This window comes from Lepisosteus oculatus, chromosome 23 (assembly GCF_040954835.1).
Source record: "Lepisosteus oculatus isolate fLepOcu1 chromosome 23, fLepOcu1.hap2, whole genome shotgun sequence".
Classification (NCBI taxonomy): domain Eukaryota; kingdom Metazoa; phylum Chordata; class Actinopteri; order Semionotiformes; family Lepisosteidae; genus Lepisosteus; species Lepisosteus oculatus.
Window position 1 is genome coordinate 14,685,245 of NC_090718.1, and position 15,449 is coordinate 14,700,693.

At 41.1% G+C, this 15,449-nt stretch overlaps 1 protein-coding gene across 4 annotated transcripts in view; it reads left to right on the forward strand.

The window, feature by feature from the left end:
* Positions 1-15,449, forward strand: part of grik4 (glutamate receptor, ionotropic, kainate 4) — a 312,974-nt gene that overhangs the window by 277,717 nt on the left and 19,808 nt on the right. For all 4 annotated transcript variants that reach the window (XM_069182439.1, XM_069182438.1, XM_069182440.1 and 1 more), the window contains one exon: positions 7,739-7,846. In XM_069182439.1, coding sequence (XP_069038540.1) covers positions 7,739-7,846 — 108 coding nt within the window. The remainder of the gene's footprint in view (positions 1-7,738; positions 7,847-15,449) is intronic.

Here is a 15,449-nt window from a genome sequence, read left to right on the forward strand (position 1 = left end):
CTAAATGACCTTTCACAGGTATATCGTCAAAACACCTTTAGTCCAGTTATGCATGCATTAAGGGACACAACCTTCTAAGTTAATTTGCTACGTTTGTCTTTCAGACAATTCAGTGCCTCAGTATGGTGACACTGTGTTGAATGGACACACGGTGTGTAGGGGTGCAGTATAGGCACGTTCTGTTGTAGGGGCACAGTATAGGTACTGTGCTGTAGTAGAACATTATGGGCACTGTGTTCTAGTGGCACAGTGTGGGTATCTTGTTTGTTGTGGCACAGTGTGGACACATGTTGTAGCAACCATTTTGTCATTATGGGACATGGATCAACTGTGTTGTTATGGGCACAGTTTTGTAGCAGAACAGTATGAGCACCCTGTTTAAGGGGCAGCATATGGGCACTATGTTGTAGGGCGCAGTGTGAGCACATTGTGTTGTAGGTGCACAGTGTGGGCTCGTGTTGTAGCAGCGCAGTGTCGGCACATCGTGTTGTAGGTGCACAGTGTGGGCTCATGCAGTAGCAGCAAAGTATCAGCACACTGTGCTTTAGGAGGTGCCATTCTTTGGATAAGATGTTTGCCAGGATCCTGACTAATTTGTCATTAGCAATACCAGGACACTGCTTGGAAGAGGGTGTGTGAAGAGGTTTTTTTAAAGGCAGCAACGATGGGTGACCCCAGTACTTACATCAAGTTAGGGTCAGCAAATGGTAACGACTGGGAACGTGTTTAAAAGCCAGTTTAACAGTGATAACACTGGGATTTACTAATGCAGAAAATCCAATCTGAGCTTGATGCAGCGACAGAATAAGAAGAAGCCCAGCAATGAAGGCTATATATTTATCTGTAAGTTTTGTAATATTCTTGTAAAATGAAAAATATTTTGAAAAGTAAGAAAGAAGAGAATAGATGTGTTGCTGTTGCTGAAAGCTTCCTTTATCAGTTCGAACTTTTATACCAATCTCTGCTTGTGGATCACAGCATCCAGATTAAAATGTAAATTCATTGACCATGACTGTGGAAGTCCTGTACTTCATGATCGGGGTGGTTTTGGACTGAAGTGATTGTTATCTTGTGCTGAAGGAAGGAAACGGGACTGCACTGCACTGCTTGACTTGTCCCTTAATGAGCTCAGAAGAACCTTGGAGCACAGCCAGGTCTGAGCCATGGATACCATCCGAAATAACAGGGGAGTAATCAGCATGCATCTGAGAGCTCGGACTGTTGTTTAGTATTTTGGCATTTCCTTGCCATAATATATAGTTTATAAATAATTTTAGCAATACCATGGTTAATAAAGGATCATAGTTGCTTACTCTGTAACCAATACTATAATAAGCTGGAAGATCTGTGCATTAACTGTGTAGCTGGAACAACTCTTAATATTAGTCACCATTGTTTCTGAAACCAAGTGCGTTATTCAGTAATTTATAGTCCCAATACACTACTTGCAATTGCTGAAAACAATCACCAGTCCTTGCAATTAGCAGATTTCTCCTCACTACTCTTGACTTGACTTTTACTTTACTTTGCTTTACTTACTAAGCTTACTAGGCAGCATTCAAGACAACAATAGATTATGCTCCCAGAATCCTTTTCTCTTCTATGTGTTTTTTGTATAACTCAGACAACAGGCAGCGGTGTTCTGTGTAAGAATGATGCTCCATACAGCTGAGAGAGCTCTGCACTGACTTCACACATTAATAGCTCATTCACCTCTGTAGGTTGCTTCCACTGTCTGGGCCTGAAAATGATCACATGAATATTCTGAGTTAAGGGAACACAAGAGCAGACTCTGAAAGTAATTGTTCACACATCAGCCTCCACGCCATGGTTAAAATTAATTCATGTTGTTAGCTGTTTATGTGTGAGTGTATAAATATGTGCAATAGAAGAAATATTAATTTTGTGAAGTGAATCATAGTACACAAAATGAGTAATCAACAGACCATATGGCGGATCTGGAGGAGCTAAAGTCGACAACGGTATCCCGAATTGAAACAGAGGACAAAGCGTGTCACTGCAGCAGAGAGAGGGAAAACTCAGTTTTAATCATGGCCACTGTAGGGGATTCATCAACTTAAGGGTGTTACCAGGTAGATGGGCTATTTGATATCAAAGGAAAATTATTGGACGCCAGAGTGTCTGGGATAAAAGAGTTGAGGTCGGTGAGTAATTGCTGCATTCGGCTGCACAGAAATAAAAATAAATAGCTTGTTCCTCAACCTTTGGCTGGAGAGAAGGTTGTGTGTTTAATAGTATTATTGTTCAGCAGAGGCTCATTATAAAGCTGAACTGTTGTCCTGAGCCTGATGGGTGGCCTTTGAAATGAAAAATGAAAACCATTTAAAAGAGCTTTCACCACACACGAATATTGTGTTCAATTGCTGCTAAGATTCATGTTGTGTCTTGGAGTTTCTGGTTCAGAAAACACAGCCCTCCTCTTTGGGAAGCTTCACTATGCTCATTTCAGGTGAGAGAAGGTGAAAGTGCATTTTTGCACCCTAACGAAGTTTTATAGCACCATAATTCACTGTCAGAAAGCAAAGTACAAGAGTAGTTTCGAGAAATAAACTATAATTTTAATCATGCTATGAACCAAGTAAAGCATTGGCTTCTCTTTATAAGTAACCATATCATACAGAATACAGCAAAATATAAATGCTACAAGAACAGCTATTCCTACAAAAATGTACTGTATGTTCTCTTACAGTAAGAAACGATTAAACTATGCTATTAAACAAGTGTTTGCACTTGTTAGCATGCTCACCCCAAATGGAATTTATGAAGAGCAAACACAAAGCTGGTTCACAGCAAAGATGGTAAACTTAACAAAGGCGGCTCTTGCTATATTAATTCAAGGACATTTCTATCTGTCCCAGTAAAGGCGTAGGCAAGAGGCCTTTTCATCCTGCTGCTTTTCAATATGTTGTGTGTTAAGACTTCATTTAGCCTTAGTTACAGAACACTCAGCAGCCCTTTATCAGCACTGAGTGGAATGAATGTGGGGAAAAAAGTGGTGCAAAGTGATAATGATGTCATTCATAACATCTGTTTTTTTGGGCGATTATCTCATCTTTTTATTTCTTCATGTCCTACTGGGGTTCTGCGTGGGAGTATTGCTCAGATTATCATTCACCAGTGTCTCTTTCCATTCTGATTGCCCCTGAAAATAATGGGGAGGGGTGCAAGGAAAAGGGGAAGGGATCTGGGTGTTGCAATGCTGCAGTACACTCAGTAAATGGGATTCAGAGCACTGAGTGATCTCTGTTTCCATCCCCAGTGTCCTTCCTCACAGTGCACTTGAAAGAGATTTTACAGAAAGTATTTTTGGCATAGGAGCTGGCTAGCATTACAGGGTGGTATTGCATTACAAACATGGGTATTGTAGCATTAGGTGTAAAACACAAGTGAATTCTCATTTAAAAATATAGTAACCACAGTTTTAGTTCTAGTGTAAATCCTAAAAAAGATTGTCCGGTATTTGGTTCATGGACTGTTTCAGGATAGGTTGGGAAGCCATGACTCAAATCTTTTTAAGCTTTATTTTTTTGACAGTGATTTACAAAGGAGTATCTCTACAAATCTTCATGTCTTCAGAAGCAAAGAGACCTCAGCCTATTTGTGATAGCAGGACCACCAGGCTTCTTCTGCAGCTGTGTTCAGAGGGTGCATAACTGTAACACAATTAGAATGTGCGCTTCATAATTTTGAAAATGTGTACAAGATTATTTATGCAAATTAGATAAATGAAAATGGTTATTTTTACTATTTGCTATTTTTTTATTATTTAGAGACATTACTGGATTATTATTGGCAAAGAAAGAAGGCATTTTGGAAAATACAGTACAATAAATTGGCTTTTAGGAAACACCTCTATTTAAGTGCCATTCTATTTATTTTAGGTTTTGATTTTTAAAAAACAAATCTTGCTATTCCAAATCTATTCTGCTGTAATGTGGAAGGCTCCCATGACTAAATCTAATGAAAGAAATTACATTATTTAGACCAATATTAACCCCACACTTGTGAGTTTAAAAATCATCACATTGCTTTTTTGTGAAGCTCTGATTGTCTGGGGCTCCTGAAATTCTGAAAATGTCCGAACATAAAATTGTTCTCTGGGATTAAACTCAAAAGGGGAATGAGCTACAGTACGTCTTGACATTCATCTTGATATATATCTTAGGGATTAATGAAGGAAATCTGTCTGCTTTGATTAATCATAGTTGTTTTTAATTGTCTTGTTCCGGTCAAAATTCAGCGAATTCATTTGTTTTACCTTGGGTTCTTTAATGAAGATAGTTTTGCACTAGGTTGCTAGTTCTGCTACTACCTTTGCCTACAGCAAAAAAGTATTTTTCAGCTAAATTTCAGCACATGGGTTTGGGCACATCTAGTGACAGACAATATACTTACAACAATAAGGATTTATTTTAGTCTTCAATTTCAATCTGTAAAAAGTCCTGATGCAGTGTTATGCACCACCTAAAGGCGTGTGTGGTGCACAGAGAAAAACTAAAACTTCAGGGACTCCGGATCACTGAGACTAATAGAGATGTGGATTTCCAGGTAAATGTTATTTTTTCATTTTGTCTCGTAACAACAGTGATTTGAGTGAATGATGTCTGTTGCTCCTGCTTGCTTTGCCTTTCTTAGTTGGTATGTGTAATGGCCAATGTTGTGTGCAGGTGCTGTGGGATAGTTGCCCAACGGATCCAAGTAAATCCTTTTCCTTTGTCTCGGCTGGCAGAAAGGAGACTCTCCGGGTCCTGCTTAGCGTGCCAGCTCTGCCCGGATTTGGCAGCACTTGCCCAGTTTTTCAGCTTAACATGCAGATATAGTCCTCACGTTCATTCACGTCTCGCCATGTAGAATCACAAGTGCCTCCTCTTCTTTTGCTGTCACGGTTTTGAGGTTTTAGCTGGAACTGTCCAATCGGCGCCAAACAGAAATCAAAGACACCTGCTCACCCCCTCCTGCACCTCCCCCCGGGGCAGAACAAGAGACATTCATCTTTTTATGACACCTGGATTTTCTTAAGATGTCACCTGCTCTACCAAAACCAGTCTTAATCAGGATTACGATTCTGATTCCAGACTTTTTTTCAAATATCCTGATTTTATGTGGGCTTTTCTTTAAAACTAACAAAATAAAAATGTTTGTTATAGCACTTTTCAAGTTCTCATTTAGAATTTGTGAGAAATATCAGTGATGATAGGGGTGAACCAGACTCTGGGAAAGAAGGTTGGGTGGCACAGTTAAAGCTGATGCCATGCTGCTCTTGGGTCCTGGGTTCGATTCTGTCCTGTTGAGCCTACTGTCACGACCGCCAGCCAGCAGAGATCAACTCGTAAGTGAGCTCATCCGCACCAGCAGCAGCTTACTATTAACAAGCGCCGCCGCACGCGTTAACACACGTGCAATTGCCCTACCGTGCGGCACGCCGGATTATTTATACCATTCTAACCTGCTTCCCGTTGCTCGGTATTGAGTTAACTTCTCGTAAGCTCTACCCGGCGTTTCTCTACCTTTTTGCCTTCCTGGAATTTTGGACTACACCTTTTTGCCTTCGGACTACGGATCTCGCCTTGCCCCTCGGACTGTTTGCTATCAGTGTCCATACCGGATTACCACCGCTCTCTTTTTGACCTCGATTCTGTTTCACGTTTTGGATTGTTCGCCACCAGTGTTTCTACCGGATTTCGACCTACCTTACACCTCCTGACTACGATTCAGCTCCTAGTTTCGGTCTGTTCGCTTACTTACCTCCCTACGACTCCTGCATCTGCATTGGATCCTTTTCACCTCTTCAGAGCAGCGTTACACCTACTGTGTGGTATGTTCTCCCAGTGTCTCTGGGAGTTTTCTTTGAGTGCTCCAGTTTCCTCCCACGTCCCAAAAACCAGCAGCACTGTCCTTGCGTGTACAGTATGTTCACTGGCATTCTGGCCATAGGGTATCTTACCTTCTGCCTTCTGCTTCCAAAGCGGGATTCTGAGTTTCCCTATCAGAAATAATTGGCTTCCGGATAATGGAGGAATGGAAAGGTCTTGTATGTTTGCAGTTCAATAGAAAATGAATGTATGTGATGAAGCAACAGATGGACTGAGATTTAGTTTTCAAACAGGATAAAAAATAATGACACTTCAGAATCATTGACTGCATTGAGGGAGGATTATTTAAATTGTGAATGAGCATGGTGTTGTTGTGCGATTTGCTAAATGGCTGTCAAATTAAGGCTCTGATTGATTTAAGCAAGCTGCCGCTCTTTAAGGGATTTCTGTGGTTCAACATGTTAACAAGATGAAACTTTCAGAGGCAAAATTAATTTTAAGTCTCGCTTGAGTGTGCTCTGTATTGCACTGCATAGCCTGAGAGCCGTCTCCACCTGTTCACTACTCTTGTCTTTTGTACTGGCAGTTTAGTATTTTCTTTTTGAAAGTTCTTTTTTCTTGATTTTCTTACCACATTTTGCTACAAGTCATACCTTGCCCATTTGGTAATCAGCAGCTAATTGATCTGAGGATCTCAGCCAGCTGTTTCTTGAAGGAACCCAAGGTATCGGATTCAACCACATAGCTGTGTAGCTTTGGGTAAAGAAGTAACTCTTGTTCTCAATTTTTAATGTGCTTCCATGTCAAAAGGTATGTTATTGATCATATTAATAAATTGTTCAACAAAGTTGTTACACTGTAATGTTGATACAGTGCAAACAGTACATTGAGTCTGCCTTTTTTAATGCCTGAGTCATTCTGTCCGTCCCCTTCTGCGATGTGGTCTTCAGGAACACCGACCTCCACAGTCACTAGCCTCTCTCTGCTAGAGCCTCATTAAAAGACATGCTTCTGTGTTTTTTTAATGAACTGAAACCCCTGATGGAGACGCCTAATGAAGATTGATGTGAAGGGACAAGCAGACCATTTCTAATTGAACAATCCTACTGTTCCAGACTTCAACCAGAGTAGCAAATTAACTAGTCTGTGAACTGTCACTAAAATGTGAAATGCTAAATATATGAATATTTAATCCTCCACACCACCATCAAAGATATCTCAGTGGTGTATGTATTCTATGATGGAATGACTTTACATATGTTTAAGCACTTTGACACTTTGTGCTTTTAATGGCACAATATAAAACAAAGTTTAATATAATATTAATGTTAATGAAGAGAGCTCATGCTTCTATGAGTTAGATGTACAGTAATTGAGTAAATGGATGCAGTTCACTGGGGTGATTAAATGTACTTCCTTTGCTTTGTACTTGTTACACATCCGATTTCCCATAAAATATTAGTTTTTTTACAATTTGGGCATTTAGACTCGGTGTTTTCTTGTGGGTAGGCATTTTAAAAGTGCTGCAGGCTGTCAATGACAAATGCCTCTTTTTTTTTCAGATGATCACCCCACACACATAGTAGAATTGCTGATCTTTCTTGGTGCAGATGATTTCACATTAAAACAAAGGTGTTAGTATTGGTGTTGAACCAGGGGTTTCTAACCCATCCCCCTGAAACACCCCAGTGAACCAGAGCCTAGAGCCCGTGTTTTTCCTGTCTACTGCCCCAAATCTACAGGCTGACGCTACAAGATCATTTAAGAAACATCTGTCAGATCCCTGCTAGGTTTCAAATCAACTCACGATCCAAGCAGCCTCCACTCGTTTGTAGGTTCCTTGTAGAGTTCTTGCCAGTGGAGCCGCCCTGACTCTCCTGTCCCGGTGTGTTTGGTCCCTGCAGATTGGCCAGTGGCACTCGGAGGAGGGCCTGTTGATGGAGAAGAAGCTGCGGCCCCTCAATGCGTCCGACACGCTCTTCAACACCACGCTCACCGTCACCACCATCCTGGTGAGTGCAGCTCCTTCGCGGGAGCATCTCCTTTTTTATCGCAGACTTAACCCCCTTGTTTCTTGCTCATTAATTCTCTTGTCCAGGGTAATATTCAGAGTAATCATATTCACTTGGATCTATATAGAGCTTTTTATTCCAAAGGACCTCAATTTAGGATTGCATTTTAGGAGCATGTAGGGAGGGGACCCACCTCATCCAGCAGCTCCATCATGCACCAGCGGCCCAACTGCACAGCATATAAGTTGATTTAATGGCATAATCAAGGGACGCCTTATTGTTCCTTAACCTACATATTCCTAGGGATAGTACCATGGGTTCTTCAATGAGCATGTAGACAAGATCCCAGGCTCCTCCAGTGTCCGTGGTCACCATATTGGGGCAAAGGTTTGGAAATTCTGGTACAAAGGGAAGAGCATCACCTATTGGTCCGTCAACACAGGTCTCCCATCACAGTGCTGACCAGGCCCAGTCATGTTTAGCTTTTGAGGATGGTCAACCAGTTGGTGGCTATTGACTTACAGCCCTCTCTCTGTATGCAGTCCTGATGCAGTGCTTAGTATACAGTGTGTTTATTACTAGAGGAAATCACAGGAAAAGTATGGCAAAATAGTATGAATCTTAGTTTAACAATGCCAAATTTCCCAAATAAGTACAGCTTGGTTAATCTTCTCAATGACCTAAAAAATACATTTGTATTTTGTAGTGTACCTTTGTAATATGTAGTGTTCCTAGATGTACAGTATGTTTTGTCATGAATGTGCATAGCATAAAAAGAGTGCCTGATTCTGGTACCTTAGAGTTACCTTATGTATTTTATTTTATCAGGTTAAGTTCTTTTTTAGCATGGCCTGCGAAAATCTTGAAACCTGTTTCAGAGACTGCAGCACACTGGGCATATTAATATGCATATTAATGGCAGCAGCAGTATACACACTGCATAAAAAAAATCAAACATATATCGGTTTGAGATGAAAGGAGAGCAGTGCTCTTTAGTGAAGTTGTTAATGCTTAATGTTGCCATGTAAAAGACGGGTCTCCTTTGCACTCTTGCTTAGTGGTGGCCCTGTAGTGTGTTAATCTGTACGTGAAGTTTGGCTTTACTGTTCTCTGACGATTGTCTTGTCAGAAGCCCTGTGGCTTGCCAAGATTTTGAGAAGTGCTGACACCTTCACGTGCTGGAAAGAAAGCTAGCTTTTCTGCTAGAGATAAATGGGATGAATGGCTGTGATCTCAGCGTCACAGCCATCATATTTGATTTTGAATAATGACTAGTCTGGTCATGCAGTGAGATGCTCTACTACTGATGCTGAAGGTCATGGGGTCTTCACTGATACTGGAGCTACTGCAATGCTGTAATGAGGGTTATGTTGTAATATATTTAAATATGTGGAGCTTTCGGTGGGGATGATGAATCCACATCCTCTGTGTAAACATAGCTTGTGGATTCATCATCTCCACCGAAAGCCCATTCAGGATGCTGGTGGCCCCCAGCTTTGTTTTGATCAGTGCAGTATTTGACCTGTGATATAATTTCATGATTGGTTGTTTGAACGTTTGATGCAGTCACGTTCCATCATACTTCAGTTTCAAGAATATCTGATACCCAAAAAAAGCATTGTTACATGTACTTGGAAAATAGAAGGCAGGTGGGGCCACCAAAAACATCTCTGGTGAGTCTACATCACCAGTGCCACAGACTTGACAGCGAGCACTGGTACCAAGCTAACCTTTTTTTGATTTTTCAATAATACAGGGTGTAATGTGCATGTGATCATATGTAGTTATTGTGCTTTCATAAGGACAAAATGTCCTTGCAAGAGTCACGGGTGGCTGCAAATGAAGCCATACCTTTTCCAGTGTTTAACGAGGGCAGGGTTGAGTAAAATATACTGTGTTCTCATAGTGTGAACGTGGACACAGCTTCTCACTGAACTGTTAATGCACAGGGATTGCAGTGGTGTCAAGCGTATGAGGAGACAGCCTAAGGTGCTGGATTAATAACTTTAATCAACCATCAGCAGAGCACTCTTGTGGCCGTAGCACTCCAGCACTGAAAAGAACTCTCTGTCGGAGGGCAGACAGGGCAGTATAAGATAAAGCATTCCCATAATCCCCACCCATTAAAGATCCGCCAGAAAAGTCTGCTATGATGTTACAATTACTACTATATGTCATTTGCAGCCACTGTGAATGGTTTGATAAGAGCTACTGGACAAAAGGGAATCTGTACACAATCTGGCATGTTACTGTACTGTTGTTTAGTGTTGAGCATAGACTGAATGATATGGTGCATCAGAGGGAAAAAGGAGTCCAAAGACAGATTTATCTTTGAATATATTACAGTCACCAAGGAACCATTTCAATGCTCTTTCCCCTCATTTTTCTCTGTAGTGACATTTTTATCTAAGCAAAGGCCAGTAGAAATTCATGTTGAGCTGTAGATGTCAGAACAGGTTAGAGCAGGGGCCCCAAACTCAAATGAATATGGGGGCCGCATTAGATAAAATGCGCTAATCGACGGGCCGCATTCATACTTATTAGAACTGTTGGAAGAATTATCTGGCATTGACCTCTAGATGTGACTTTGATATACTGTAAACAAGCTCCCATTAAGTCTTTCCACTTTTCATCAACAAGTACTGTTATATTGGAAACTAGTACAGTATATAACCATAACGTCACCCCTCATAATTCTATTATATGGAACACCAGATACATCCTGCAAAAAAGAAAGAGCATATTTCATGATTCCTGGTTTGATTAAGGTATCTGGTCAATTGTGCATCTATTAGAAGCTAATGGAGAAGTATATAAGTATTGTGATTTTGTTAAGAAATACGACATCGAGTGCAACCCAAAGCAATTTAAAGAAATTATTGATGCAATTCCACCTGCTACTACTGACTTTGGTAAAAATATTCCATAATCCAGCGTCATATACTTCCCCTACCGCCGGAGATCAAAATTGGTCCTAACAATATTATAGATAAAAAGTGCAATAATAAATACATCTGTGCAATTATGGAAGAGATTCTTCCCAGCCATCAAGGAGGAAATAATTGTTACTGATGTAGACGAGGATTCTCTCATCTCTGCTAGAACCGAATACATCACTCTCCCCCACGCCACCAAAAACCAAAGATGTGGGTTTTAAAATATTAAATAACATATTCCTCGCCAAAGAATTTCTGAGAAAAAGGTTCGGCCATGATTGTCACACCTGTACCTTCTGCAAATCAGATATTGAAACAATAGAACACTCTGGAAGCCTGTGCTTCCTTTCTTCTTTTCTTCCTTTACTGTGACTGAGAACCTACTGCAGGAACATGCAAGCTATGTTTCTCCCAGAGGGACAGTTCTGTGCATTTATGCTTTGAAAATTAGTGTGATCTAATTCATTAAAATGTAATGTAGTATCGGTTTCCTTTTTATGAGGAGGCTGGGACCATTCTGTCATATGCCTCTAATGTTTGAGGGATCCATTGTAAATCGTTAGAAACAATCAGATTAATTCTCTGATTTGCACATTTATGAATTATGTTGTTGTTTTTTAAATAGAAAACATTTATTTTAGTTTTCCTAACCAGATACAGCAAGAGCGAGACTAAAAGAGTTAAGATCGATCTACTTTCAAGAAACATCTGGATGAGATTCCAGACTTTGAAGAGCCCTTTGCCTCTTCAGCACAAAATATAAAAAAGACTCAAATGCATTCACCTAGTCACATCTAATTAAAAAGTGTTTAACTGTTGGCAGCAAAAAGTGCTGGGCTATGGTGTAGGTGGGCATTTACTCTAGGGAATGTTGACACAGTAATTAGTTCAACTGTAGTAAATCACCAGAAGCACCATTCTGGATTATCTTTGCATTTATCATTGCAACTTCTTTGGCTTTTTATTTAGACCAGTAGGAACTTTCCTCTGGATTTCATTTCTGACTATGTGTGGCCCTGTTTTCTGTCTTCTCTAACTGAGAACCCCTCAGGGCTTGGATTTTTAATGGCCGGTACAGCATTAACTCATTTCAGATCACATTCACGTATCTGGCTATATTCAGGATTTCTCATGGAATAAAAAGAAGCCTGTTGCACAAGTAATAGAATCATCGGCCTCTCTGTCTCTTTTACTTTTCTTGATGTGCACCGTGTCGCTGAAGGGCTTGGCCGCAGATGGGCTGGAACAGCTGTGTAATGGGATGCTCACTCAGTCCTCTCCTGCAGCCTGTCATCCCCGAGCCTGTGCAAAAGCAAAAACTGACTTCTGGAGCTCCAGTCTGTGAGATGATTCTGTTATCTACCGAGGACAAACAGCAGGCCCACCAGAGACTCTCCTGCTGCTTTGCAGATGAATTCTGGCTGCAGTGCTGGGGAGCAAGAGCAGAGCATGGATACAGGCCTCTCTGTGCACCACAGATAGACACACAGAGTGACCGCGGAGTGAAGCCTAGTGAAATGCCTGAAACAGATTGTGAGGTTTATCTCTGCTTGCCAAGTGCATTTGAAGATGCAGACTCTTCTGCTCCATGCTCTTGGAGAATAGCACACTGCGCGTTCCCAGCCAGAGCTGAGTTGTCACTGTCAGAGAGGCGCTGCATTACTGAATGTATGAGTGCAGCAAGCAAATGTAAAATAAAGTAACTGAAGCTGATGAAGAATTTTCAAACCAGCTGGTGTGCCTCCTGTACAGGGATGGTGCTGAGTAGTAGTTATTTACCTGGACTCGTCACTGGAAGGTTCTGAGTTCAGGTGTCTTCTGCAGACACTGCTGTCATACTCTTGAATAACTTAACTTGTCCCCGTTGCTAAAGTAGCTGTCAGTAGCTAAAGCTGACAGTCCTCTTAACACTTAATCCACTTTTCTACATAGCAGCAGAGCACTAATGTTAATAGCAGTGTTATTTCCTGAAAGCTGTGTGAGTCTGCTGAGGTCCAGAGGCCACTGGCTCAAAGTCCCATGTGAGACCCCAAACCAACAGGATTATTATTACCAGCTGTTGGAGCAGAGAGGTGATAACATTGTGCCAGAGCAAGTTCCTGGCATGACTTCCAGTGGAGGACCTGCAGCTTCTCCAGATGAGATTCCACATTTTCCTTAAAGGGCTATTACACAGTGACATCTGTGTAGCGCTCTCCATTTCTGGGTCTGTGATGCGCAACCGCTGGATGATTCAGAGGTTTGATGTCACCTACTGTAGGTCCTAGTTTAAATAAAATGACAAGTTTTAATTTCTCTAAGCAGCAGGTAGACAACTGTTAATCCCGATGCACCGTCCTGTGCAGAAAACTCATTTTTTGCCCTGTGAGAACAATAAGGCTATTAAGAGTATTTTTTGCTATGACCAATAATTGCAAACAGCATATTGATCGATGGCATGAAATGTTTCTATGATTGATGATATCTCCTTTTTGTATATAGTGAACTGGGTCTGCCTTGAAGAAACGATTGCCCTCTCAGCAAAGTGTCGTGATTATATATAGTATTATTTTAAAGCAAATAAACTGAATCTGCCTCTTTCCCTGCTCATCAATCACTCAGCTCCATTATCCAGTGCTGCAGTCAACATTTCATTAACGTGTGCTTCCTCTCTGTGTGGTGGACAAGGAAGACCTATTAATTGAAAGCAGAAGGTTTGTTTATTAGTTTCTCACCCCTGTTGTAACCCACAGCAAAGTGTTTGATGGGCCTATCAGACACGGTCCTTTAATAAACCTAGTTTGCAGGGACCTTTCCTGTTACAGAGCTTGATCAGTTCTGCTACGTTGCAAGAAGTGAAATTTGCATTTATATTGCGCCTTATACGCATTGCAGCGTAACCACTTCTGAAGCGTGAGCTAAGGGCCGAGGAGGCAGCACATGTGAATGATTAGATGAGGTAATGAAATGGAAGAAACTGGCAATTATACAGCGTTGTGCATGAGCCCAAGGTTTGGGTTTCTTGGTCAGGAGGCATGGTTAAACACAATACTATCAGATTTTTCTGTCCCAACTGTTGGAACGGGGAGCTGTGCAGGGATTTTTCCTGGGGTTAATACATGCTGTCTCCAAGTGGTTCCTTTTCTCAAAGCCATCTTAACCTGCTCTTCAAAATGCCTATGACAGACCACTGCCATGCACGCTGGCTGAAGTCCTGGTTTTTTTTTTTTACTTTTTGAACCTTGGAGACTAGATGTTTGAACTAGTTTTTCCCCTTTATAGGCGTGTCTGCTGCTCTGTAAGGCTGTGATGAGAAAATCAGTCTGTATCAGTAGGCGGGAGGATTTTCCCCACTTCAATAAAAAAAAAATCAGTGGTAATAAAGGACATTTTTGCTTGGAACAATGTACCATACCTGGACTGTGATGAGTAGTCATTTTCTATTCTTACTCAGCCTTCTGAAAAGGGTTATATTCCTGTATGGCTAGTTAAAAGCTATTGATGCATAACTGGAAATTCGGCACTGAATCATCCGTTTTCTGTACCTGGGGATTTGCTGATTAAGCAGCTGTAAAATGAGTTTGCTTAGGTAAAATCCACTCCCTGGGCTGGGTTTGTGCTTGATATTGTGTCTCCTCCAGCTTGTAACCGTAGTGTTGGTTATTATTGGGCACACTGTTTTCATTTTTAAACCGCATTATGCTGATTCCTGTTTTACTGCTTTTGTTTTGAGAGATTATCACCAGGACATCAAGGGGCTCTGTAGTAATGAAAGATGGAATATGAGGTAGGGAGGAGGCCTTCCTACATTCAGCAGGCTTTCATTACACAGCCCACACTGGTGGGCATCAGGTACAGCTCAGATTCACTGCTGTGCCAGACACATCTCCATGTTGACTTCAAAATTAAAGAAGTAATAATCCAAACAAATTTAGCACACAGAATATTCCTAACTGCTAACAAGAAATAACTAGCTTTATTATGGAGCTTCAGGTAGATTTTATTTTTTGAAAGAGCCTTCAGCGATGTCTAAATATAAATGCAAGTCTGAGAAGAAGAAAGGCATGTTAGGGAAAGGCAGAGCACAGCTATGGTAATCACAGGTAGGAAATGCTTGTGGTGCTTATTACCTCTTTAGCTGTTGCACCAGAGCTGCCAAGGCTGGGCAGCATAATTAATTGCAGGTATTGCACTAATTTGTTGCTACAAATTGGTTGTAAAACTGGCTGGAGAAAGTATTTATCATCTGAAATGTGTCACGTACCCCAGCTACACAACTTAATATGTCGTCAGAAAGTCGAGAACCGTGTTAGGTGTTTTAGGAAATTAGGGCAAAACTACTATTGCCAACATTGGTCTGTCAGCTGAAATACTGTGTGTTACATGGCTCTGCGAGTGGCAGGAGGGTGAGGGGAGTGTGCTCTGTTTGTACGGTGTAGATTTGACCCATTGATACGTCTAAACTTGTGTGAAGTAAATGTAATTTGCTGGCAGTAGTCTTAAGATTTGTAGTCTTAGGTATTAAGTATTAAGAGGCACAGGTTCAAATTCCCCCTGAACCGAGCTCTGAAGAAAGGGAATTTTGGTGTTCTGCTCAGAGCCACTTCTGCAAATTAGTCTGCAAGAAAAGATCAATTTCCTATGGTAAAATATTTCAGTGTTCATTGGTTTCTCAGTGGTGAAATGCA